This window comes from Lepidochelys kempii, chromosome 25 (genome assembly GCF_965140285.1).
Source record: "Lepidochelys kempii isolate rLepKem1 chromosome 25, rLepKem1.hap1, whole genome shotgun sequence".
Taxonomy (NCBI): domain Eukaryota; kingdom Metazoa; phylum Chordata; order Testudines; family Cheloniidae; genus Lepidochelys; species Lepidochelys kempii.
In genome coordinates, this window is record NC_136404.1 from 12,052,320 (window position 1) to 12,079,264 (window position 26,945).

Consider the following 26,945-nt stretch of genomic DNA (forward strand, 5'->3'; position numbering starts at 1 on the left):
ACTGAGGCAAGGATTGGATTCCACAGCTGCAGAATCATAGAATGCCTGGGGCCCCAGTCAAAAGTTTGTGAAAGCAAAGAATTGACAGAAACTAATCACAAACAGCTGCCTGTCAGACCTGTGCCAGAAGCAGATGAAGGTTGCTCAGTAGATTGCAGTTGATGAAAGAGGGTGGGGGGGAATAGTTGCAGAAAAGTGTAGACTAGAACCCAGGCTGAGCTTGCCTCTTGAGCAAGATTTAAATCTGTAGGTGGGTAAGGAGTGCACCCCGTGATGGTAGTTGAGAACAGGGTTGTCACTCACAGGTGGAGACTGGGTGATACTCAGACCCCTCTTGGGAGCTGGCTTGACCAAACAAATCATGTAGTTTCCTGAAAGATGAAACTACTGCCTGGAGGCCAAGGGATTACTATAGATCGGCATTGCACACTTTGAACTTTGGTTTAATTAGGGGAGGCTGCATGATCTAATGCATGGACACTGGGACTGGGAGTCAGGAGGTCAGGAAACTTGGGTTCTCTTCTTTCCCACTGACCTGTCATGTGAGCTTGGCCCAGTCACTCTCCCTCTGAGCTTCAGTTTCCCCGTCTGTAAAATGGAAATGATGATAGCTGGTTTTGTAAAGTGCTTTGGCACCTACGGATGAAAAGTGCTATAGAAGAGCTAACTGATAGTGTTTGTTCTTTAACTTCTCCGAAGTGTCACTAGAGTGTTTATTTTACACCCTCTTGCTGCATTTCGTCCGTACTGAAGACACTTCCCATTGCTCATTTTACTCTAGAAACGTTTCCATTTTCCGGGGAGGAGGATGTGAGTGACCCAGAGGCTTTGAAGTCTTTACTTTCCCTGCAGTGGAAGAATAAAGCACATAACTTCCCAGCTGAGCGAAAATTCAATGCAGCTGCTGCCCTGAGTGAGCCCTACTGTGCTGTCTGTACCCTCTTCTACCCTTATAACCAGGTAATTTCGGATACTGCTGCGGATGGGTGGGTCAGTGGAGGGTATCGCATATTTTAGTCAGATTAGTGTGGGTTTGTTTTCATGGTGTCGGTGTGGTGATCTAGGCTTTTATTGTAAATTGATAAGTCAGAACCCCGTGTGCCATAGAGATGTATCTGGAAATAGCAGAGACAGTGGGAAAAGCCTATTGGCTTTTCATCTTTCCTTGCATTAATTTTTAATTTTACTTAAGTAAAACAGAAATTCCATGACAAGGGAGTATGCCGTTAACCTCAGATTGTCTTGTGTTGAGCTCTGTCACAGAATTTTTGTGTGACCTTCAGTACCTCACTTAATCTCTCTGCCTCAGTTACCTTATCTGCAAATGGGAATACTGCCCACCTCAGAGGGATGGTGTGAGAACTGATGTGCAAAGGTCTTTGAGATCCTCTGATGGGGAACACGATAAGTGCAAATTATTATTATTATTAATGTTGTCTACACAAGGCCACCAGGACTGTGCAAAACTTGCCCTTCTCCTAAAAACTGGTGGACCACATGCTTTTTGTCCTCTTCCTCAACCAAAACTCAGAGCTTGACAACTTCTCAAGCTGAGTAGGTGCAGCTCAGGGGTCCCTAAAGAGAAAGCAGTCTCTGCTCTCTGTGGGTACATCAATACTGCAACAAAACAAAAAAACCCAACCCACAACAGAGAGTCTCATAGCCTGCGTGAACTGACTTGGGCTTGAGGGACTTGCACAGCAGTGTTAAAAAGAGCAGCGTAGACATTTCTCTGAGAGACCCCTCCTTCCTGGGTTTCTGAGCCTAAGCTCCTGCCCAAGCTGGAATGTCTACGCTAATATTTTTAGCCCCATAGCATGAGCCTGCATCAGTTGACCCAGGCTCTGAGACTTGCTGCTGCAGGTTTTTTGTTTTTTATAGTGTAGATGTACCCTGAGACACTCTGTCTGATTGAAAGAGGAATCTACCTGGATCTGTTTTTACGTTCGCCAGGTTGTTTGAAATTTGAGGGTGGATTTGCAAAATGCTGACCAAGAGTAATGTCAGGTCCTTCTGTGGTTTTGTCCCTACCTAGGAGAGGCCAACCTCAGTGCTACTGAATTGAACATACACTACAGGATCCCTCTTTTCCCAGGCTAATACAAGCAGCTGTAACATTTCAGTTACACAAGCAAGAGCAATGGTGATGGTCTCGTTTTAAAAATTAATGATTGGAGCCTGAGCTTAGTCAGGAGGCACTGTACAAGGCAGCAGAAAGGAGATATGCATATGTAAATCTTTATGGTGTCTCATTTGTTTTCATTTTCTAATCATTTGAGTAAATCAGAGATAATACCCAGAAAGGTTTTCTGGGCACGTCCAGTCTTCCTCGCTTGCCATAAGAGGCTGCTGGGATTTAAAGTTCTGGGAACTTCAGTTTAAGATGCAGATTTTCTTGGCAGTCATTGCCAAGCAAAACATTGGGAATCAAATCTAACCCTGCCCCACCTATCAGATGTATATTATAAATCAGACCACACAGGATGAGAGGCATCCAAAATTCATAAAGCCTCTCAAGATGTTAAATTCTTCTGTGCATGGCGTACACAGTGCTGATAACTTAGCTGTGTCTGGCGTAAATACCAAAGCTGCTCGTTTCAAGGGGATTGGAAAAAATAAGAAGTAACACACTGACACATTTGGGTCCTGTAGTGATTTACAGGAGCAGACATTAATACATACAGTGCTGCTGCACTTGCGTGTGCATCGAATTGGTACTCAGCGTGAGTTAGCCTTGTAGCCCTGTAGTAATAGGGTACTGTGTGTGTGTGTGTGTGTAAATATGTATGAATATATTTGTATTCAATGTAATGTGTAATTACCCCCACCCCCCGTATAGGTGTAGAGACAGAATCACATGGCAAAGAGTGTTTTTTATCAGTTTAAATATGCTTGTTCCAACATCCTATCCCCCAGTTACTAGTTTGATGGCCTTCTATTTTCTCGCATCCAGTTCCACTAAGGTATCAACTTTTCAGAGATGTACTGAATCTCTTCCCCCTTTATTTTAAAACACTGGGAATAAAAATCCTAGTGGGCCTCTTGCTGTCCCAGCAGATATGGGTGACTTTTTAAAAATATATATATGATTAGTGCAGTATTTTTGTTCAAATGTGCTTTAGCCCCATTCACGTGTGTGTGTGTTGCTTTCCCTTAGAGTTCAAGTAGTGTTTTGAAAACTGGTATTTAAAATCACACATGCAAATCTTTGCACCAGAAATCCTAGCACACTCATCCAGTCAGGGAACAGAAACATACAATGCTATTCATCTGACCACTTGCATTGAAGCACTGCATCCAGGCTTCTGAATATTCACAAGCAAAAAGTAAGATTAGAGTAAAAATTCCATCCTCTGAATTTGAACATCAGCTTTAAGGAATTTTCAATTTGCTTCCAGATATTTCATGAGCAGGAAGGCAAAATTTGTTAGATATGTTATTTGCTCAACTCTGCCCCAGTTTGTCCCTGCATAAGTAGGGCACATGGAGCCAGAAACAGCTCTGTGTTCACTTGGGACATGCGTGTTTTAAAAAAAATCCCTGATTTATTCTGCAGACAGGAAATAGTCTCTCTCCAGGACTGCATGATGCTGCTGTATAATGGATTGTGAGGAGACTTGGGTGCAGCTTGGCTGTTTAATCTATTGTTTTTAACTCTGGTTTACTACCAGAAACCTTTAAATGTCCTTCTGAAGAAATTCTTGCTGAAAGAACAGGAGAGGCTGCGGAAGGGGAGGGTAGATCTTGCTTATTCTGTTGAAATCTTCTTCTTCTGCAGCATTTGGGGATTTGATCTTATTTTATAAAAGTATAAACACAAAAATAGTGAATGCTGCTCATTATTCTAATGCCTCCCTGAGCTTTCAAACCAAACGACAAATCCCAGGGCATATCCTGTTGGAACGGAGGGGAGTGACAAGATTCTTGTCATGTGAGCTAGGAGTTTGGATAAGAGCACAAGTTGCATGGTTGCAAACAGCATGAGCTAGTGAGGATTGATTTTTCACAAGGGCAATATTCTTTGAATTTTAGAACAGTTGGTGGATGGGCAAAGTGGAGACTCTGTGTACCACTGTTTCCTTTTCCTCCTTAAGTCCTTACAGATGGATAAAGAGTCTGTCCAGGTCTCCACAGGGGAGAGCTCCTCCTTGCTCCAGCTTTCAAAGTGTGGACAGAAGACAAAGCCTCTGATCCCTGAGATGTGTTTTACCTCAGGTGGTGAAAACACAGAGCCCCTTCCTTCAAACTCGTACATTGGAGAAGATGGAACCAGCCTCCTGATATCCTGTGCCAAGTGCTGCCTGCAGGTTCATGCAAGTGAGTGTTCCTCCTTTCCCACTAAGGGCTCTGGGCATTCAGACACTTGTAAGCTCCTTTACACCTATGCTTTCTGCATTTGGACACTTTATGGACATGCCTGCGGTTCCTGCCACATTCCCTTTCTTCAGGTCCTATACTAATATGCATATACATTTCCTCTTCATTGTGTTCTCAGGTCTGTCCTAGCTATGACCATCCTTGCATATTTCTGTACATCTGCTTTCTGTTCCTCTTCTGCTCCCCCTGGAATTATTTTCTCTGGTCAGAGGGAAGGAGGGAGAGCGAATAAGGGAGAGATCAGGTCCTGCCTGATGGAAGCTCCCTTCTTATGCAGGCTTCTTTCATATAAACTCCCAATGTGCAGCCTCTCTTCCTAAGCCACGCTGGTGAGTCCAGGGGATGTGGAAGCCAGGCGAATACAGCAATGCCACTTTAGACATGTAAGTCAGGTAGGGGACACTAAGTAGAAATCGTTAGCTTGTGTGATCAGCCATGGTACTGATTAAAAGCTGCTCACGGGGAAACACCTGAGGAAGCGAAAACAGGTACATTCACTTCAGTGCGTCAGCCTCCATTTCTAGAGTGGATTGGGAATGTCCCCTGTTACGACCCCAAGGGCAGTGTTCAATAGCAGCTGAAACTACAGCAGTTCAGCCTCTAAAATGTTTTCAGCTATAGATTGGGCTCCCATTGAGATACTATCTTTTAGAGGAAAGTCCATTATTTTATTGGGCACTTTTCTCCTTGTGACACATCTGTTACAGATTGGCTTTCTCAAAGCCTGCATGAACAGAATGGTAATTTGGGTTCCAGAGAGTCTCATGAGGACAAAGAAGTTCTTAAATTTCTCTCCCAAAACGTGTGCCATTGACATACTCTCTTCCCAGGCCATTATGGGGAACTGACTGGAGCTTTTAAAGGTCAACCAGTGTCTAAAGTCGTTCTGCCGCCCCCCCACCCCTCCGTCTGCACTACTGAAACAGGATATTGCATCCTTTTGCTGTGGTGGGAAATAGAATCCTGAAATCTCCCTTCAGCAATTAAGACGACAGAGCATCATTCTCAGAGATCTTTTGAAATGAAAAGTATAAAACCACCTGATGGAAGCAGCAACGAGTGGAGCCATGGCTCATTACATACCTCCTCCTTGCTCACTTGCACTGTGTAATGTAATGATTCCTGGCCAGTTTTACACTTGCGCTTCCATAAGAGAATCCTCCGAGAGAAATGGCCATCTTTGTTGAATGATTGCACAGCTGGGGCAGACAATGAGCCTTTTGCTAGGGTTAAAAAGAGTACTGGTGCCAGCATTTCCAGGTGAGTTACATGGGGAGCAGAATGGAAGAAAAGGGAATAAAAAGTGCGTTAAGAATTCTATCTCCCATGCTATTACTACAGAGAGAGTGCAGCATGAATATACCAACTGTACATCATATTCATGGGGATTCAGGTTGAAATTACTTCTAACTAGTTTTGCACTTACATGTGGTTATCGGTGATGATGCCCTGTTAGAAATGAGGAAACTCCAGAGCAGATATCTTTGAGCAGATCCTGCTTCTGGAGGTATCTTAGTTTCTTTCTGCCTGCTGTTTCACCTGTTTTGGCCTTTGTCAGTGCAAGGAGTCTGACCCTATGGGCATGTAAAGTACCATTTATGTACATCATACCTTGGAAACCAGAAATTGCCAAGTAAGCCACTTACAATCCTAAGAACATAAGAATGGTCATACTGGGTCAGACCAAAGGTCCATCCAGCCCAGTATCCTGTCTACCAACAGTGGCCAATGCCAGGTGCCCCAGAGGGAGTGAATCTAATAGGTAATGATCAGTGATCTCTCTCCTGCCATCCATCTCCACCCTCTGACAAGCAGAGGCTAGGGACACCATTCCTTACCCATCCTGGCTAATAGCCATTAATGGACTTAGCCTCCATGAATTTATCCAGTTCTCTTTTAAACCCTGTTATAGTCCTAGCCTTCACAACCTCCTCAGGCAAGGAGTTCCACAGGTTGACTGTGCACTGTGTGAAGAACTTCCTTTTATTTCATTTAAATCTGCTGCCCATTAATTTCATTTGGTGGCCCCTAGTTCTTATATTATGGGAACAATTAATAACTTTTCCTTATTCACTTTCTCCACACCACTCATGATTTTATATACCTCAATCATATCTCTCCCCCCCCCCCCAGTCTCCTCTTTTCTAAGCTTAAAAGTCCTAGCCTCTTTAATCTCTCCTCATATGGGACCCGTTCCAAACCCCTAATCATTTTAGTTGCCCTTCTCTGATCCTTTTCTAATTCCAGTATATCTTTTTTGAGATGAGGGGACCACATCTGTATGCAGTATTCAAGATGTGGGCGTACCATAAATTTATATAAGGGCAATAAAATATTCTCCGTCTTATTCTCTATCCCGTTTTTTTAATGATTCCTAACAACGCATTTCCTTTTTGACTGCCGCTGCACACTGCGTGGACGTCTTCAGAGAACTATCCACGATGACTCCAAGATCTTTCTCCTGATTTGTTGTTGCTAAATTAGCCCCCATCATATTGTATGTATAGTTGGAGATATTTTTTCCAATGTGTGTTACTTTACATTTATCCACATTAAGTTCATTTGCCATTTTGTTGCCCAGCCACTTAGTTTTGTGAAATCTTTTTGAAGTTCTTCACAGTCTGCTTTGGTCTTGACTATCTTGAGCAGTTTAGTATCATCTGCAAACTTTGCCATCTCACTGTTTACCCCTTTCTCCAGATCATTTATGAATAAGTTGAATAGGATTGGTCCTAGGACTGACCCTTGGGGAACACCGCTAGTTACCCCTCTCCATTCTGAAAATTTACCATTTATTCCTACACTTTGTTCCCTGTCTTTTAACCAGTTCTTAATCCATGAAAGGATCTTCCCTCTTATCCCATGACAACTTAATTTACCTAAGAGCCTTTGGTGAGGGACCTTGTCAAAGTCTTTCTGGAAATCTAAGTACACTATGTCCACTGGATCCACCTGGTCCACATGTTTGTTGACCCCTTCAAAGAACTCTAATAGATTAGTAAGACATGATTCCCCTTTACAGAAACCATGTTAACTTTTGCCCAACAATTTATGTTCTTCTATGTGTCCTGATAATTTTATTCTTTACTATTGTTTCAACTAATTTGCCTGGTACTGACGTTAGACTTACTGGTCTGTAATTGCCAGGATCACTTCTAGAGCCCTTTTTAAATAGTGATGTTACATTAGCTATCTTCCAGTCACTGGGTACAGAAGCTGATTTAAAGGACAGGTTACGAACCATAGTTAATAGTTCTGCAGTTTCACATTTGAATTCTTTCAGAACTCTTGGGTGAATGCCATCTGGTCCCGGTGACTTGTTACAGTTAAGTTTCTCAGTTAATTCCAAAACCTCCTCTAGTTATACTTCAATCTGTGACAATTCCTCAGATTTGTCTCCTACAAAAGATGGCTCTGGTTTGGGAATCTCCCTAACATCCTCAGTCATGAAGACTGAAGCAAAGAATTCATTTAGTTTCTCCACAATGACTTTATTGTCTTGAAGTACTCTTTTTGTATCTCGATCGTCCAGGGGCCCCATTGGTTGTTTAGCAGGCTTCCTGCTTCTGATGTATTTAAAAAAAAACATTTTATTATCTTTTGAGTTTTTGGCTAGCTGTTCTTCAAACTCCTTTTTGGCTTTTCTTACTACATTTTTGCACTTACTTTGGCAGTGTTTATGCTCCTTTCTATTTATCTCACTAGGATTTGACTTCCACTTTTTAAAAGATGCCTTTTTATCTCACACTGCTTCTTTTACACGGTTGTTAAGCCAAGGTGGCTCTTTTTTTAGTTCTTTTACTGTGTTTTTTAATTTGGGGTATACATTTAAGTTGAGCCTCTATTATGGTGTCTTTGAAAAGTGTCCATGCAGCTTGCAAGGATTTCACTCTAGTCACTGTACCTTTTAATTTCTGTTTAACTAACCTTCTCAATCCTCTCACTTGTTCAAATGTTGACCTACTAGGTGAACCAGTTATCAAGGCTTTATGAGAGAGGGTAGTTAATACCATGATTTCTGTGAACCTCTGTTGTTCTTGGGAGCACCTGGGGTTATGGAATAGTTTCTGAGATGCATTTTCATAGTGTCTCTGTTGCTGTTTGTGACAATGTTAGTTTATCACAGAAGACATATATGTCTGTTTCTTTAGAGAGGCAAGATGGGTGAGGTAATATCTTCTATCGGAAAGGTCCCAAACCTGAAGAAGAGCTCAGGGTAGCTTGAAAGCTTGTCTCTTTCACCAACAGAAGTTGGTTCATTAAAAAATATTACCTCACCCATGTTCTCTAATATCCTGGGACCAACACAGCTACAACAACACTACAAACCACTATGTTTTTGATTATTATGCCCAAGAGAGGACTTCTGATGGTAGCTGGTTGAAGGTGCTGGTCTTTGTCAGGAGTATTGTAGATTGTACAGGATCTAGTTAAGATTTGTACTAATATTAGGAAGTGTGGTAGATTACTATTCTGCTCTTTGACCTTGGCAGATGGAAAGAATTATTTGACTTGTAGCCACAAAATTTGCTTTTATGGTCTCAGCTTTATAGACAAGAGCAGTTGAGCACAAATGTCTGTTGTGGAGAATTAGAATAAAGGATGAACTTCTCTTGCATCCACAAGATGGTCGCTTCCGGCACATGGTGTGTAGTATGTTGACATAGGGTGAGTGCACCCATGATAAAGATGGCTTTCTCATCTTGGAGATAGTCGTCACTGGAGAGTTGAGTCTCTTTATCCAGGACGTGCATACATCTCCAGTAGAAAGGCATGCAGGAACAAAGTTAGCAAGCCAAATTCTGATTTGGAGAGAGTGTTGTGTATATGAATAAAGCAAAGTTAATCTGCAGTCATAGACTGAGCCTGGTGCATTCTGCTAATCAGGTTTAACTATGCTCGACCCATGAGGCTTGGGTTTAGCTGCTTCACTCTAGTCTAATGTTGCAGGTGCCTCCCTGTCTCCTTGTCACTGTCTGTTTACACGAGTAGATTCCAGTATCCATTTGACTTTGGTGTGGTGAGACCAGTTTTCTCACTCTGTAGAATGGCACTACAGCATCGAGGCTTATTGAAGCTGGACTGGCTGGGTGCTGTAAAACTGCTGAGCAGGCCACTTATTGCAGTCCGATTTGGAGGAGTCTCACCCAGCTGCGTTAGGCTGTGACAATGGGAGGGATGCCAGGAAACCTCGGCCAAGGTTTCTAGGCCCTTGAGGTGCTGACACACCCTATTGAGGGGAGAGAGTAGTTACTTGGCTTGTTTTCTAGCCTCGTTGCATTAACTATTGATTCTGGGCTTCAATCACTCTCATTCCCCTCCGCACACACCTCTTCCCCTCTCTCTTGCATAGCTATTTCTGGAAGCTGAAAGCCTCCTATTTATTTAAAGGAATGAGATTTTGCATCTTAGCTACATTCAGAAGCACCGTGGCTCCTGAGGAAACAGACAGCGGCACTCAAAGGTTAAAATTTAGTCTGAGTAGGCTGGTTTGCTCTTAATAAGCAAGATTTAATTTATTTTCTGAAAACAAACATGAATATCAAATATGTTTCTCATTGTAGTTTCTCCTTTAGGCTCCTTTTTTCTTTCATTCTTTAGTTTGTCTCTCTCCCTCTCTCATCTGAGAGCTGTGTTACTTCAGAAGATTCCCCCCTCAAGTCCAGAGGTCCCCTGACCTGTGGTCTTGAAACAAGAAATCAGTGCTGAAATTTCAGTCTGTTCCACACAGGTTTGGGCTCCACAGAGATTTCACTTAAGGGCTTAAAACAGAAACTCATGTCAGCTTCCTAATCAGTTTTCCAAACTCTGTCACCCCACCTCTTTTGCCAGGTCTGGATTGGATCTGCTTTCATGACCTGTTGCCTGGTGGAAAGGAACTTCATATGCAGGAGGCAACCATGGGTGTATATTATTGACTGTTTTCTGAGGTTGTCTGCCTGGTTTAGGTAGCTGCTTGTTACTGAGCTGGGTCCTGTGTTGCCCTCACTGATAGCTGAATATTTATTTACCTTTAGTTTACCCAAGTTATTAACACTAAGTATTGCAGAGCTTTGTATACTAGAGACCCTTTTGGCCTGTTCAGCTGAGATGGTAGCACCTTGATTTCCAGCTTTTAGTGTGTTAAGCTGAAAATTTCTCATGAGGTGCTTGGGAGGAAGGATGGCCCACTGGTTAGCCTGGGATTCCCCCAGGTTCAGTTCCCTGCTCCACCGCTGACTTCCTGTGTGATGTGCAACAGTAAGCACATAGAGTGTTTAATTCCCCACTGCTAGATTATTTGAAGGGGGGAAAAGGGGTAGAATAAAGTAAAGTCCTACTCAATCTTTCTGCAAAGATGGCTGCGCCAGCTGGGTTTAAATCAGCTCATCATTCTTACCCCTTTTGATGTGTCCATTTAGTGTAGCAGTAGGGGCATATCTTCTGAGACCAATCTCTTGAGTGTAGTGCCAGACATCTCCTCCTGACGTCTGGCCCTAGGAAGGGGTTGGGGTTTCACATTCTACTTCATTAGTGTGTGACATCAATCCTAGCTGCCCTACCCCTAGGTGACTCCTCTTCCTTGTCACGTATGTATTGTGGTCTCTTGGGTTTTGAATCTGGTTATTCCAAATGCTGTGTCTAATTTCCAAGGTACATCTAACCTGAACGATCAGCAGTGGGCTTCACGTATGTGTTGCCAAGAGTGTGAGAAGAATACTTTGATTTCTTTCAGGTTGCTATGGAATACGTCCTGATCTGGTGAATGAAGGCTGGTCTTGTTCACGGTGCTCAGCCAATGCATGGGCAGCGGTAAGCATCTACTGTAGTGGAGACTGGAAAGGAAAGATTTTGGGGAGAATTAACTGGATGCTTCAACACCGAGGGAAGGTGGGGAGATAAAGTATTTCCCTGCCTGCTGTTGCCCCATCTTAATAAATCTCTGTGGAGGTTTTGTTTGGGATTGCCTTGGTTGCCTTTCCAATTAATCTTTTTGATGGTTTTTTACTGTAGGACTGCTGCCTGTGTAATCTCAGGGGAGGAGCTCTTCAAATGACCACTGATGGAAGGTAGGTAGCATTTCAAATGTCTTGCATGTATATTAGAGAGACAAGGTGAGTGAGATAATATCTTTTATTGGACCAGCTTCCCTGGAAAGCTCTCACCAACAGAATAAATAAAAGATTTATTGGTCCACTAAAATATATCACCTCGCCCACCTTGTGTCTCTAATATCCTGGACCAGCACAGCAACCACTACGTTGCATTGCACGTATACCAGCAGTCTCATCCAAGCACTAGTGCAAGTAATTTTGTATGTTGTAAACACTGGTCATGGCGCTCCAGTGTGGGAGCGAAATTTTGCCTCACATGCATAATTGCTGCTCTCTAAAGTGGATGGGTGAACTGAGATGGCTGTGCTGTCCTACTCTTTCTCTGCTCTTAAGGGTCTGATTCTGTGTGGCACTGAACACCTTTAATGTCATTGACTTCAAAGGCAGCACCTTTCAGACAGTGCTCAGCACCATGCAGGTACAGTTCCCTATTGAAGAAAGTTGATCCCTGTTGTTCCAGAGACCTTTATCTAGTGCAGTGCATGATTAATAACCAGATGCTAATATTACCAGTGCTGCCAACTATCATAAATGTGTCCAGATACTATAGAAGGGAAACCGGGAGAAATGTTAACAGCCCTCTAGAGTTTGTTCATCCCATAAATGTGCCAAAAAAATTAAAAAAATATGGCAGCTTCTAATTTCTCTGATTTCCAGGTGGATCCATATAATCTGTGCTATTGCTGTCCCAGAGGCCCGTTTCCTCAACGTAATAGAGCGCCATCCTGTGGACATCAGTGCTATTCCAGAACAGCGGTGGAAACTGGTAGGTGCTTCCTGGGGATTGTTTGAGTAATAGCAGGGTTTGGCTTCGCTAGTGAGGAAAAACATTAAATATTGTGTAGGAGCCTCAGGCTGCAAGGGCTGGAGGATGTTCTCCTATTTTTCACCAGAAATGCCTCAGGAAGCAGTACCCTTTGGATATGTCTGAGAGGGTCTGCTTTCCCTTAAAATGTTTCACTTTCTCCATCAGGAAATCTTTCTCATCTCCATTGTCTGTGCAGAAATTACCACATGCCCCCTTGTGGTCATCTCGATAAGGAGGGAATCGGGAGAAGATAGATCAATAGAAATTCAGCTCCTGGCATGTAACCTAATTTCTTTCTGTGGTGGTTGCAATAGCTGCATCCCAGGGGATTAATGATTATATGGAATCAGTGAGTCTTGGCTTGGCCTAGGGTGCTATGTTCTCCCAGTTGGTTCTGAATCCCCCTCTGCTATGGGTGCATTTGGTAAGATAAATTGTGCTTTTTGCTTTTCTTTTGTGTGGGAGTCAGTTTTGGACAGCAAGAGTGGGATATGGTGGGGGAAGATGCCATTAGTACTGATGTATTTGGTAGTTAGTGCTGATGTATTTGTTAACTGTGCAGCTATTCAGTGTAGGCAGCCCAGCCCTTCCTGGATGAGAGATTAAGAAGAATCTGTGTATGCTTCTAGAGTTATTCTTCTGTTGTGCAAATGGGTTTTGTACACAAATGTGAATGTAAAAAGCATTCATTATTCAGGTTGCATGATGGAACAATGTGATGCGAGAGTGATAAATCTTGAAGCACCAGCTCTTTATGGATCGTCTGACATTTCCAGCATGCATCCTCTTCATTACCACCACTTGTAACGATGAATTAAAAATCCTTTTACACAGAAGTCGCTTGTATTGCTTAATGGGGCCTCACAAAAAAACCTGTTAACTCCTGCATGACTGCCCTGCAACTGTGCAGCATCCGCCACTGAGTCTATGCAGCATCACTTTGTCGTAGTGAACTCCAGACTGGTTGGCATGGATCTGTGTGGGAGGACTCTGTGATTAAAGGGGAAGACTTTACAGGCAGAAGATAATTAGAGGGGTATGGCGTGTGTATTGGTGGTGTGGGAGAGAGAACCACAAATTGTGGGGGCAGGAAAGTGAAGGTGAGCATTGGGAAGCCTTTGGTGTGATGCTACTGGATTCAGTAACAAGTTTCCATGGATTTCTGTCCACTGTGCAGCATTTTGCAGGTGTCCAAGGGCATCATGGATTTAATAGGCCTTCATCTGAAGCATTTATTTGTACAACACCTGACTCAATTGGCCCATGATCCTGATTAGGGCCTTTGAGCTGTACCTCATCCTACATGGTACCCTGCATGGACCAACAGTCCAATCCAGTATCCTGGTAAATTCCATGTTCCTCCTTTAGCTGCAGTAGACATTTTAAACCATTCTTCGTAGTAGCTTACCTGTGTTGCGGGTCTCACTGAGAACAGCTGGACTCAGCTGCCACAGTTTTTGGGAGGAAGAGAAACGCTACTTTTCTAGGGGTGAAATGAGCTTGACTCTTACCAGGCAGAGCGTGTGGGGATTTGTTGGATAAGCTGGTGGGTTTTGTTGTGTAGGGCAAGGGAAGTAATATTGGAGATGACAGAGTACTAAAATAGCATCCTTCCTTCATATGGCATCCCAGCCAGCTCAGCTTTATACACAGGTCAGCCCAAACATACCCTTGTACGCATCCCCACATCAACAGTGTCTTTTTCTCACACCCTGCAACGTTAAGAAATGAAAAGAACCAGATTTTCATAAGTGCCTATAGAGAGGTTCATGCACACGCTTGACATGTATGCGCAAGAAGTAGGCGGGTTGAGTTTCATGCCTAAGGCATTACAGGGTTTGAGATTGATAAGGCTTGCCAGATTTGCTAAATTACTTGGGCATGGCAGGGTGAGTGAAGGACAGTGTGGGAGTAAGAGTGACTGACTGATAGCATGGTCTAAAGCGAAGTAGAGTATGGGCAGCAGCTGTTAGCTTCTCCTATACAGCTCTACCGGTATACCTCAGACTAGTCATACCCAACCTGAAGCAGTCCCTACTATTCTCAACCTGGGACCCCGCTCAGATCTGTTAACACAACCTCTGCTGTTTCAGTCCTGAATAGATGGACAGTCTTGCTGAATTGTATAGTGGCTTTTCTTCTATGAATGAACATCCGCTAGGGCATGGGGCCAAAATTGTCCCTTATGGTTTCCTTCCTATTTCATGGGAGGTATAGAATTTTCACATTTGATGCCTCAGGTTGGAAATCAGGACACTTAGTTAACTGTCTATTGTTCTAAGCACCCAGAGCTCCCATTGGAAGTCAGTAAGAGCTGCAAGTGCTAAGCACCCCCTGAAAAGCCTAGCATTAGGCACCTGATTTTGAAAATGTTAGTCTGTGTGACCCACTATGCACTACTCCATCTTAATCAGAGCAGCCCTTCCCATTGTCTGCTGGAGTCTTAAATATTTTAAATTGTGTGCAGTTTATGCCAAGATCACACCTTACTCTGCCAGCAGGCAACATAGAGGAGCTCAGATATCTGCTTGGACACACATTCAGCTCTGAAGCTTCTGGCAAGATGCCACTGTGACCCTTGTAGAAAGTTTCTGCTACCCCTGCAGTAAGGACTAGTTTTAGGATGTAGGAAGTAGACTGACTCTCAGCCCCTTTATCCCACACCACCAGAATGTCTGTTGTGTGTGTTTACTGTCTGCTTGCTAAGTTCCCTTTTTGGCTTTTTACTTGTGGGTGCCATTATAATATATATGCACATACCAGTGCTGGAAACAACAATGTGTTGCAGCATTACCATATATAATGCTGCGTTACTTTTATAGGTGTCATAACTAAGGGAAGATAAATTACATTTTGATCTGAAATTTGAAATGAGATGTAAAGTCAATGAGTCAGAGATACAAGGAGGCTTTGTTCTGGACGGTAGGATGTAAAGGAGAAAGTTCTTGAACTAGCAGCCCTGGTAAAATTGTATGAAGCGGTGCAGAGGAATTTTGAGCTAGATGAGCATGGGGGAGTACAGAGGAACGTGGATTGTGAGATACCATGGAGCAAGTCCATGAGGCTTTTGGCAAGTGCATCCTGATACAAATGGGGGAACCAGTGGAGTTGTTTGAAGAGAAGGACAGGAGGATTGTGGTCACCTTTCTTTTGTGTATTAGAGGTGGGTAGAGGTATTCTGTATGTGGTGAGGCTTGTGGTGAACATGGAGAAGGGAGTTGAAATCAAGGTGAGCAGAAGAGGGGGTAAGGCTGGAGATTTCAGTAGTGTTTGAGTTGAGGCAGATGTTGGTGAGAGCGTGGAGCTGGGATGAACAGACCCATGAACAGGACCTGGGAAAGGAGAGTGAAGAATGACTAGAAGGCCGTAGGTAGCTGAAGTAAATGAACTAGAGTAAAGAAGGGAGGTGGCGGGAGATGCCTCTCCAGTGGATTCAAGTGCATTTTGTTACTGTTCACATCGCTTTTCCTTAGCAATGTGGGGGTGGTGGGGCAGCACGCTCTGATGCAGGTGCAGGATGAGGACTTGGGGTGACTTGTTTGAAAACAGTGTCCAGCTGACCTGAATATGTGCATTAGGTGCTGAGGCCAGGGCCCCCCTTGAAAGCACAGACCTCTCAGTTCATTTGGGCATGCTGCAGCATTCTAAAGAACGCAGTTTGCATGGCTTCTGATTAATGGTGTATTACAGGCCTGTATGTGTAAATTATGTATGACGTGGAAATTCAGAATAATTAGCTGTCATCCCTCACTGGAGTAAATGAATTGTAGTGTTCATCATGCTGTAGACAGCCCATTCCTTACTCTTAGCTATGATCTGATTTTTTTCTGTGTGCATTTATTCAGAGTATTTTTCTCCCGTACCTTAGACATTCTTTCTCTTCCCACCTCCCCTTGCTCATTAATTCATATCTGTCGGAGCATCTTCCCCACAATACTCAGGACTTACAGGAACCATTAGTCACATGTCCCACACCTCCAGGTCTTCCACTCGTGCTCTGCTTTCACCATACTCCACACCTCAAGGTCCCTGTAACTTAAATTTTCCTTTCTCCTCCGATCATATTTGATCTGTCTAATCATTCCTTTTGGTCTGGCTCTTCTGCACAACAGAGTGTCTCTGCCACTGGGATGCCATTAGATTCATGTTAATCCCTCAGGCTTGGAAGCAGGCTTTACAGCAATAAAATCAGACTCTCTGTACTCAAGGGTTAATACTCCCTTGAGAGGCTGTATTGAGCACTTTGTATATCAGCGCTTGTCCCTGCTAGAGAGAGAATTAGGTATTGACAGTTTAATAATGAGATCTCATTGCTATTGACTTGCTCTCAGTGCTGTATTCCTGCTGTGCACTTTGCTGTGGTGCTTATCTACCTTTTGAACATGGCTTACGGAGCGATAAGGGCATAGCTTATTAAATACTAAAAACTACATTCAGGCAATGCGAAGGGCTTGACTTTGACTAACAAAAGCTAGGAATTCAGAGTGAAAGCACAGGACCAAATTCATCTCTCTCCACTGATTTTGATACTTACAAGAGAAATGAACTTATTGCGTCCACATACAGGAGTGTTACTGGTGTATCTGGGCATGATTGGGAGTGGCGGGAACGTATGAGGCAGAGTGATTTCCTCTCTTTGCTTGCTTGTTTGTTTTGTGAAAAACTGATCTTTATTTTCCAGAAATATACAAACTTATTCTCTCATTTCTCCATCTTCTTCTTCTCTGATGTACAGGACAGTGTTACATCTTATCAAAACTTCACAAAGGTGTTCTGACAATATACCATTTATGAATTCTTCTGTGTTTGCAAGCTGCATGTTCATGTAGCTGTCGATAGACACCAGGTAGCCCTTGTACTCCATTCCCTACTTCAGCTTCACCATCACCAGCTTCCCCGTCAACCCGTTCAGGAAGGGCTTCGGGTTCAGGGGCAAGCTCATGGTAACGCAGCCTGGCACAAGGCAGCAGTAAAAACAAAAATTACCCGCAGGGCCGCATGTGTGCCCGATGGAGTCTCAGAGAAAGGGTGGGGAGAGGGAAATATCTGTCCCTCTCTGGGGCAGGGACAGTCTTTGTTACAGCACCTAGTACAGTTGATGCAAGGAAGGGAGTGGGGAAGGAAGGCTATGCCTGATGGCAGGAGCTGCAGAGGGAGGAAGGGTCTCACTTCCAGTGGAGAGACGGGATACTAATGTTTAGATGAGGAGAGGGGGAGGCCCAATACAGTGTTTTCTTCGGGAGCATAGTACCAATTTTCAGGTGACTAAAAAATTACCTCCTATCCCTATTCCCACCCACAATATATGAGGAGATGATTTCCATGTGATAAATATTTATCCCATACCTGTGTCCTGATCACTTGTCCAAGAATCCATCTCCCCAGGATTCTATTCATATGAGTAGTTTGAAACCGTTGCATTCATTTTAAAGGGCAACCTCCCTCCCTCCCTCCACAAAATGTGGAATTTCCTCTTTCTCAAGTTATCCCAATCATCAGTGACAGCTTTTCTAGACATAAATGTTTTATGGATTAAGGCTGGGATTTCCAAATGAGCATATAAGAGTTAGGAGCTCAATTCCCCATGAAAGTCAGTGAATTCCGAACTCCCTGCGGCTCTGTTGGAAATCCCAGTCTAAAATTTAATATTCCGCATTCCTGCAGGGCTGGAAATGGGAGTTTGATACCATTGGAGTGAGGGGCGATTCTCAGCTTCCCAGTGGTACCCAGTGCTCAATGCCAATTCTGCAGTACCATGAGATACTGGACTTTTAAAACAAGGACATGTTTGTTTAGAAAGGCTATTTCAGATTCATTTCAAAGGTGTCTTAAAGCTTGTCTACACTTGAAAGTTAGTTTAAATTAAGGTAAGGTGTGAATTCAAAATGCAATAGCTATTCTAGAGTAATTTCATCTGTGGACGCCCTTATTCCGGCATGGTAAGAATAATGAATAGTAGGTTAAAAAAGTCTTGCTGGCTCCATAGCCAATGCATAATAATCTCATTCCAGAATTGGAAAGCCTTGTTCCAGTTTAGTTTAATCTTCTTTCAAAGAGGATTAAGCGAACATGACACATTGATTCTGGAATAAGAGTCTCCATACACAAGAGTTATTCCTGAATATCTCTTTTGGAGTAACTCCATATGTAGACAAGACTTTACATTTATTATTTGCTTTCCTTTCTCTCTAAGCCCTGCATAGTTAGACTCCTAGTAACCAAGGCAGCTAGCTTTACACAGAGGAATACAAGAAACTGTCCAAATGGGGGGGAGGCGGTTGGGACTTTAAAGCATTTTAAAACCTTTTTTGTAACATCTGTGGCTTATTCAAAATACATGGTGTACTGTGAATGTTTTATTTACCCAAGAGTGGCAAAGCAGCGAGTGAGTTATAACTTCAGATAATCCCACATAGATGCCAGTCAAACAATTATACCATGTCATCATGTATTCCGTGTGTATATGTGTAATAATAAAAAGGGCCTACTTAAAAATAAGATGTTAAACTGTTGTTCTGTGTTGTGTTGTTGTTTTGTCCAGAGATGGAAAATTGTCTATTCTAGCAACTTGTTTCCCAAGTTTCAGCTACAATGTGAATTAAAATGGGTACATTTAAAAATCTCTGGAGAATGGGTGTATAATAATGCTTGTAGGTAATGATGATACAGTACACTCCAGAGAACATTGTCCCAAATTGTTTTTGTGAGGACTTAATCCATCAGACACATATTAGTCAATGGTGTCATTGATAGCTGTTTGAAAGATTAAAATGATGTCACCTTGTTGCTGTTCAGGGGAACAATAGTTCTGTGTGTCTGCTATATTTAGGATGTGTGTGTTTTGGCTCAGGATGGGTTCTAGATGAGTGCAAATGGTTGAGCAGGCAGATTGAAAGGAATTTGACTATCCCGTCTCTATTGTGCACTGCATGAGACATCCTCGATCCTGGTTGGGACCTCTGAGCTCTACTTCAGTGTAACTGTTGATAACAAGGAGTTTTGTACCATGTCTGGTAACTGGATGTCTAACTCTGGCCTCCAGCCTCAAGTATGTTGATTAAAAGCTGCTGCTGACTTTGTCTCCATTGCATAACGTGAACCTGTGTTTCACTTCAGAAATGTGTGTACTGCCGGAAGCGGATGAAGAAGGTGTCTGGTGCTTGCATTCAATGCTCCTACGAGCACTGCTCCACATCCTTCCATGTGACCTGTGCACATGCCGCTGGGGTACCCATGGAGCCGGATGATTGGCCATATGTTGTGTCCATCACTTGCTTCAAACATAAAGCAGCCAACCACAATGTAAGTGTCTTCTATTTAAAATCCCTCCTATGTACTGTTTCTCTCATGTCTCTCTTGATCCCTGATTGGTCCCTTTCCTCTGTTCCATAGATCCAGTTTCGGAGGGAGGTATCGCTGGGGCAGACTGTGATTACGAAGAACCGCAATGGACTCTACTACAGGTGTAAAGTAATTGGCATGACAACGCAAACCTTCTATGAAGTGAACTTTGACGATGGCTCTTACAGCGACAACGTTTACCCGGAAAGCATTACTGTAAGAAGCTCTTTAGATTCCTCTGTAACTGCAGGTAGAATCTATAGCAGGAGTGGACAAACTTACTGACCCTCCGAGCCACGTACAATAATCTTCAGGAGACGCCTGTCGGGGCTGAAGGCCCAAGCCCCTGCAGGCATGCCTCGCAGGGCTGAAGCCCCGAGCTCCCCTCTTCCTGAGTCTGGTGGGCAGAGAATGAGGGGAGAGGGTGATGAGCTCTACGAGCTGCACTTTAAGTGTAAAAGAGCTGCATGCAGCTCGCGAGCTGCAGTTTGGCCACCCCTGATCTATGTGATGCAATGCTGAATCCTTGCCTACTTTGTGGGAAGGAACAACAAAGCATACCCGGAGAAATCTTTTTACGATAGGTTAAAAAATTGCTAGCCGCATAGCTGATGGATAAAGTGATCTTCATGCATCTCCTTATATATGGCTTTACTGATTATCACCTGGTTTCCAATCTTTTGTTCCTTGACCAACAGCTGCTGCCAGTGTTGGTCGCTGACGTAAGAGAACATAGTTTGTTCTGTCTTGCACACTAATTACATTTTTAAAGTCTCATTTTTCCCTCCCAAGTCCTGTTTTGGGTAAATACAGGACAATGTGTAAGTTTGTTTTAATATTGTAAATAGATTAGAGTGGGCGGGGAATGTATTGAAGAACTGGAGCAGGGTACTAAGAGTCAAGTTTCGTGGGTTCTATTCCCAGTTTTGCCACTGACCTCCCATGTAATACTGTGGGCAAGTCAATTAACACCTCTTCCTCTGTGCTTGTAAAATGAGAGTAATACATCACAGTATGGTCTGAGCTGCTTTGAGCACCTTGGATGAGTTCCACAGAATTGCAAAGTATTATCACCGGCAGCTGGTGCAGACAGTTTGGTTCAGTACTTGAGCAATGGGTTGTAACCTGCCTATGCTTAGTGAGATTTTGAACAGATGCAAATTTGCTTATGGTGCGGTAGCCTCCTGGGTTCTTATGTTAAAGCATCATGTAATTGTGGTATCTTCCATGGTTGGTCACTATGACAAAGATGGTCAACTTGTTCCCAAATTTTATTTGTCTGTTTTTTTCCTGACTTTCTTCTGTCTTTAGAGCAGAGACTGCATTCAGATGGGACCCCCTCCAGAAGGCGAGTTGGTTCAGCTGCAGTGGACTGATGGAATCATCTATAAGGCCAAGTTTATTGCAGCCCAAATCAGTCAGATTTATCAGGTAAATAGGGAGGGGTCTAAAAATTCCACCACAGCACCTGTGTGTTACACAAGCTTTATTCCTCACAGGTACAGAAGGCTTGTTGTATTTATGAAGACGTAATGTGACCTCCAGAGTTAATATTTCCTGTATTCTTATAGGAACTGTAATGCTCCTAATGAAGAGAGTCAGGAAAAGTGTCTTCAGTGGCAGATTTTGGATGCATGTACACACACGTATGCCTCTCTATCTACGCAGTCCTGCTCTTAGAAATTCATAATGGGTTCTTTTCATTTACACCCTTTCTCTGTGATGAAAAAGGATGCTTGAGTTGGTATATGTAGCTGTGCAGTGGATAAGCAACTGTAGAGAAAAGCGGGAGTGGTTAGTGAATGCTTAAAGGATTTGTTAAATGTAATATAGAATTTCTGGCACAGAGTAAATTTTCTCTCTCAAAGATAAATAGTTTATGATAAAAAAGAAAAATCATTGATCTAAAGAGGACCTGATCTCTGGAAGATGCTTTGATTGGAAATCTAAGTCTTCCCTTGCCCCTTTTACAAGTGTTTCTGGCAGAGCTTTTGCTTATGATGAGTCATTTGAGAGAGATGAGTTACCTAAACACAGAGAACTTGCTGAAGAGGGGGCCTTTCAGATCCATTGGGGGGATACCTGTTGGGGACTGGATGATTTGGGATTGTTAATGGGTTACTGGGACATCATGTGACCCAGGTCAAAAGTGACTTGATATTGCCACTGTCTGTTGGCTGTTCAATGGCCTGTGTGAAATGAGCTTTATGACAAAGCTCTGCTTCCTAACAAACCGGTATTTAGGTCATTAAAACCCTCTTGGCAATAAAAGTGGAGATCAGGAATAGAATGGGCTTGGAGACTTGACACTCGCTGCCCTGGAGAGTCATGAGAAGGTACATGGCAGAGCAGTATGTGGGAACAATGTCCTGCTGCTATATCTCCTTTACCTATTCTGTAAATAATTAGAAGCCTCCAGTCCTGTCATTCATGTCACCAACTACCTTTTCTAGCAGAGAACAGAAGCAGCCAATTTTGTAGCCCACAAGTCTGAGTGCTGAAGCAGTGTTTTCGTGTGTTTTGTACCACATGTGGGATTTCTGTTTACAGGAGGCCAGCAGTCAAATCTGAAGAAGAGTCAGCATTTCAACATGAAGTTCCACAAAATTCAACACTGTCATTTGACTACATCTAGGTTAAATGGGCCACAAGAAGTTTCAAAATTACCAGGATTCTGGGAGGTTTCAAGTGCACCCTGCGCACCTCAGTTTAACCAAACACACGCAATGACACTTACAAACTATTTTGTGCCGTGTAGATTCGCATTCCTATGTAATCTTGAAAAGTATGGTGGGAGAAATTTCCCAGGACACTTGTCTCGGAGGCACTTATTATACCGTTTAGTCTTTTTTTCACAAAAATAGCCTAAGGTCTTGACATGCAAACAGAAGAGCATCGTAATCCAGACTTGTATCCTAAAGATCTCTTTGGCATGATGCTCCAAAGAAAAGACAGTCTGATTTTTAACATAAATTTTAACTTTTGTACGGTTCCATTGAAAATCTGTTCTGTTTTCTTTCTGATTTAGTTACAATATAGGAAATTCACATATTGATTTAAAATAGCATTAAAAGCTAATATGTAAAGAAGCATCTATGTTACCAGCACTAAATGAGAACAAAATATGCAGGCAGATGGGCATTTGTACATTTTGCAACTCATGAAGTTACTTGTTCCATGTTTTGCACATTCAGGTTAGGTGCATATCTTTTGAAAATTTAACTCTAGTGGTTTGTCTTTAAACCTCATTTGTGTGTGTATTCAGAATGGAGACTTAAACTACCCATAACATATTCCCTTGTGCCTAGTTGTTACAGCTGATGTATAGCTCTTAGTTAAGAGACTACAGTAAGTGGTGTTGACCTTGCATAGCTGATGAACCACAATACCTGGGTGCAACAGGAGGGGCAATTTCAAACATAGGGCTGGTCTACACTAGAAGTGCTACGTCAGTCCAGCTGCACCAGTGCAGCTGTGCTGTTGTAGTGTGTCTGGTGAAGACGCTCTATGCCGACTGGAGAGAGCTCTCCTCTCGGCCTAATTGCTCTATCTCGGTGAGAGACCGTACCTATGTCTGCGGGAGAGCGTCTCCTGCCAACATAGCACTGTCCACACTGGCGCTTAGGTCGGTGTAACTTGCATCACTTGGAGTGGGCAGAGGGAAGGCTTTTTCACACCCCTGAGCAACATAAGTTATATCAACATAAGCAGTAATGTAGACCTGCCCATAGATTTTTTTTTTTTGTCCCTCTGAATTTCCTCAATTTAAATCAGACCCTACCTTTCTCTTAAACCGTATTGTTTGTTTTCTGCATTATCCAGGATGCTACTGTAAGTCTTCAGCAAAGCAAGCAAGAGGCTCTGAGAATATTTATTTTATGGTTTAAAATTTCATGTGCTCATTTTCATGAATAAACATCCCTGTAACATCTCCTGTTACATAATTCATGATAGGTTTCAGAGTAGCAGCCGTGTAAGTCTATATCCGCAAAAAGAAAAGGACTTGTGGCACCTTAGAGACTAACAAATTTATTTGAGCATAAGCTTTCGTGAGCTACGGCTCACTTCATTGGATGTAATCAGTGCTCAGAGAGGTTTGGAATGAGGAATTACCACCACGATTTTTTACACCTGCCTGATTATTGTTCCTTGTTAAAACACAAATGTATTTTGACTTGTTCGAAGAAAATCTTAATTTAAGAAGGAAGAAGGACTTATTAATGAGAGTGTAATACCAACGTTACAGCAGGGGGTGGGTGTTTTCTTCATGGTTCCCACTGTTTTTTCTGTGTCCATCAGAGAATCCGGGGGACTTTTTAGGCTGATAAAAGGAGGTGAGGAGAGACTTGTTAGGTGTAAATGGAGAAGCCAGTCACCTGATTACTACTATGCTCTCTGCAGGTGGAGTTTGAAGATGGCTCCCAGCTGATGGTAAAACGTGGTGATATTTACACATTGGAGGAGGAGCTTCCTAAGAGAGTGAAATCTCGCCTGGTGGGTATCAAATCTGCAGGAGAAAACATGGGGAGCAGCTTCTCACATGTGCTCATTACATTTTCTTTTAAAGGCTCTTTGAAAGTGACCTAAAAAGTTCCCTCTGCCGTCTAGAACTATAAGACCCTAATTCACTCACAGAATATGTGGAAGATTGTAAAAAGACTAATGAAGACATTTGAAAAGGTTTTAAACAATTCCGGCTTGTCAAGACCTGATTTCTATGTTCCCTAGTTAAGAGAGCATGTATTCAGTAAAGTGCCTTTCGTCCTGGAGGCAGTGATGAGCTGCCAAAATCTTAACAACGGGTTCCCTGATCACCCCACGAGGGGGTCATTGCCCACCCTTGCCGCCCGGGACTCCTGCCCCATTCAACCCCCCCATGTTCCTTGACGCCCCCCCTCCGCCCCATCCACCCCTGTTCCCTGACTGCCCCCAGAACCGGGCAGGAGGGTCTCGTGGGCCACCCGTAGTGGGTGCCCAACCCTAAGAGCCAGAGGCATCTGCCGGGGGGCAAGGTGGGGAGTCCCAGAGGTGCTTACCTGGGTCAGCTCCCAGGAAGCATCTGGCAGGTCCCTCTGGCTCCTAGGGGTAGGGGAGCGTAGCTAGGGGGGGAGCAGGGGGAGCGTATGCTCCCCCGCTGATCACATTAAAAGTGGAATCTTAGGCGCAGAGCACCCACCAGCAGCTCCCCGCCCCTTGCCTGGCGCCTGCTCACCTCACCTCTGCTCCGCCTCCGCCCCTGAACGCTCCGCTCTGCTTCTATGCTCTCCCCCCCACCCCCGGCTTCCCGCGAATCAGCTGTTCAGCGGGAAGCCTGGGAGGGCTGAGAAGCAGGCGGCGGCTTCCTGCTCAGGCCCAGGGAGGCGGAGGTGAGCTGGGGCGGGGAGAGGTTCCTCTGCGCGCGCCCCCCCCAGGTTACCTGCTGCGGCACGGGCAGCCCTCCTCACTCCCCGCCCAGCCCCAGCTCACCTCTGCCTCCCTTGGCCTGAGCGGGAAGCCTCGGCCTGCTTCTCAGCCCACCCTGGCTTCCTGTGCGAACAGCTGATTCATGGGAAGCTGGGGGGCGGAGAAGCAGAGTGGGGCGGCGCATTCAGGGGAGGAAGCGGAGTGGAGGTGAACTGGGGCCTGGGGTGGGGCAGGGAGCTGCTGGTGGGTGCTCTGCACCCACCAAATTTTCCCCTTGGGTGCTCTAGCCCTGGAGCACCCATGGAATCGGCGCTAAAGGCGCCACTTTTGGCCGGTTAAATTTAGAAGCCCTTTTAGAACCGGTTGTCCCTCGCGGAACAACCGGTTCTAAAAGGGCTTCTAAATTTAACAACCGGTTCTAGCGAACCGGTGTGAACCGGCTCCAGCTCACCACTGCCTGGAGGATACCAGTTACAAACTCCACCACTGAAACGTTGCTACCTGCAGGGTGAGAAGATAATGGTCAGGTGAACTGACCTGCAGCCCCGTGGTGTTTTGGAAATGTTGGCCAACGATACTGGAATAAGAGACTTCCAAACAGACATTAAAAATCCCATGGAACACAGAGGTCCCTACTTCTTTAAGCTTCCTCTTAAAGACCAACATATAGTCTATGTCTACACTATGCGCTAGTGGTGTGATGCGCCCTGCTCGTGTTTATATACTTGCACTACCAGCTACACAACTACAGGAACTCCTCACTAACATGGTGGTTCTGTTCCTGAAAAATGTGACTTTAAGTGAAGCAATGTTAAGCGAATCCAATTTCCCCATAAGAATTAATGTAAATGGGGGGGTAGGTTCCAGGGAAAAAATTTTTTTTTGCCAGACAAAAAGCATTATACACATTTTAAACAAACAATTTAATACAGGTATAAGTTTTAAACAATTTTAAACAAGCAGTTTAATACTACAATTGTTCCTGAGTATGAAGCTTGGTTGAGGTGGTGGAGTCAGAGAGTGGAAGAGGGTGGATTGTCCGGCTGCTCCTCTTGCTGAACTTTCTGAACTCAAAAAACACATCTAGAGTTGTAGTTTTGCTTTCCCTTTTTTTTCTTGGTAAATTTCTTTATAGCAAGTCATTAGATGACCAAGTCCCCTAATCACTTTGGAGCTGCGTTCCCTGTCAAGATTGTCATCACTCAGGATTTGCAAGCCATCTTCAATCATTTGGAAAGCTTCAGAAAGATGTTTGGCAGTCAAATTTCGATGGGTTGGTGGTTCTTCTACTTCTTGGCCCTCTTCTTCCATTGCTCTCGTCACCTCTAGTTGCATCAGATCTTCATTGGTTAGCTCTTCTCCGTGCGATTGCAGAAGTTGCGTAACGTCAGCTTCTTCCACCTCATCAAAACCTGCTTTCTTGGCCAAGTCTTCATATCGGGGACATCATCTTTAAATCCTATTAAGTCACTGGAGACAATGAGGCGGGCAAGGAGGCTGAAGGTGGTGTAGGCTAGGAGAAGCACCCGTTGCGCAGCAGTGGCAGCAGCTTCCCCTTCTCTGCAAGCACCGGGGCGGGGGGCTCAACCCTCAGCCCACCCACTCCATCCCTTCCCCCAAGCCTCCACCTTTGACCCGCCTCTTCTTCTCCCTCCCCCCCCCCACCTCATCCCCCTTTACTTTGCAGGCTACTTCCTCGATCATACCCCCGCCTCCTAGGAGGCAGGGGAGGGAGGGGGAGCCTGCGCACCGAGTCCTCACTCCTACCCCTTCCCTCCTAAACGCGGCAAGCCAGCTGATTGCTGCAGGGGGGAGGAGGGGAAAGGCGCTGATCTGCAGCGTCTGCTGGGTGGGGACGCTGTGGGGAGGGGTGGAGAGCAGAGGGGCTGCCTGCTGTGGAGAAAGCCCGTAGCCAAACAACG

The 26,945-nt window shown here is 44.1% G+C and overlaps 1 protein-coding gene and 1 pseudogene across 3 annotated transcripts in view; one reads left to right on the forward strand and one right to left on the reverse strand.

Moving 5' to 3' along the window:
* The window catches only part of KDM4B (lysine demethylase 4B), a 178,456-nt gene that overhangs the window by 146,767 nt on the left and 4,744 nt on the right, over positions 1-26,945 (forward strand). Inside the window, exons 14-22 of one of the 3 annotated variants that reach the window (XM_073324669.2) lie at positions 782-960; positions 4,095-4,317; positions 11,093-11,169; positions 11,371-11,426; positions 12,129-12,237; positions 19,396-19,581; positions 19,672-19,836; positions 20,932-21,051; positions 24,022-24,114. In XM_073324669.2, coding sequence (XP_073180770.1) covers positions 782-960; positions 4,095-4,317; positions 11,093-11,169; positions 11,371-11,426; positions 12,129-12,237; positions 19,396-19,581; positions 19,672-19,836; positions 20,932-21,051; positions 24,022-24,114 — 1,208 coding nt within the window. Of the gene's footprint in view, positions 1-781; positions 961-1,309; positions 4,318-11,092; positions 11,170-11,370; positions 11,427-12,128; positions 12,238-12,444; positions 13,672-19,395; positions 19,582-19,671; positions 19,837-20,931; positions 21,052-24,021; positions 24,115-26,945 lie in introns of those variants that run through there. The other 2 variants (XM_073324670.2, XM_073324671.2) reach the window with 2 other exon arrangements.
* Positions 16,922-17,221, reverse strand: LOC140903394 (small nuclear ribonucleoprotein F pseudogene; annotated as a pseudogene).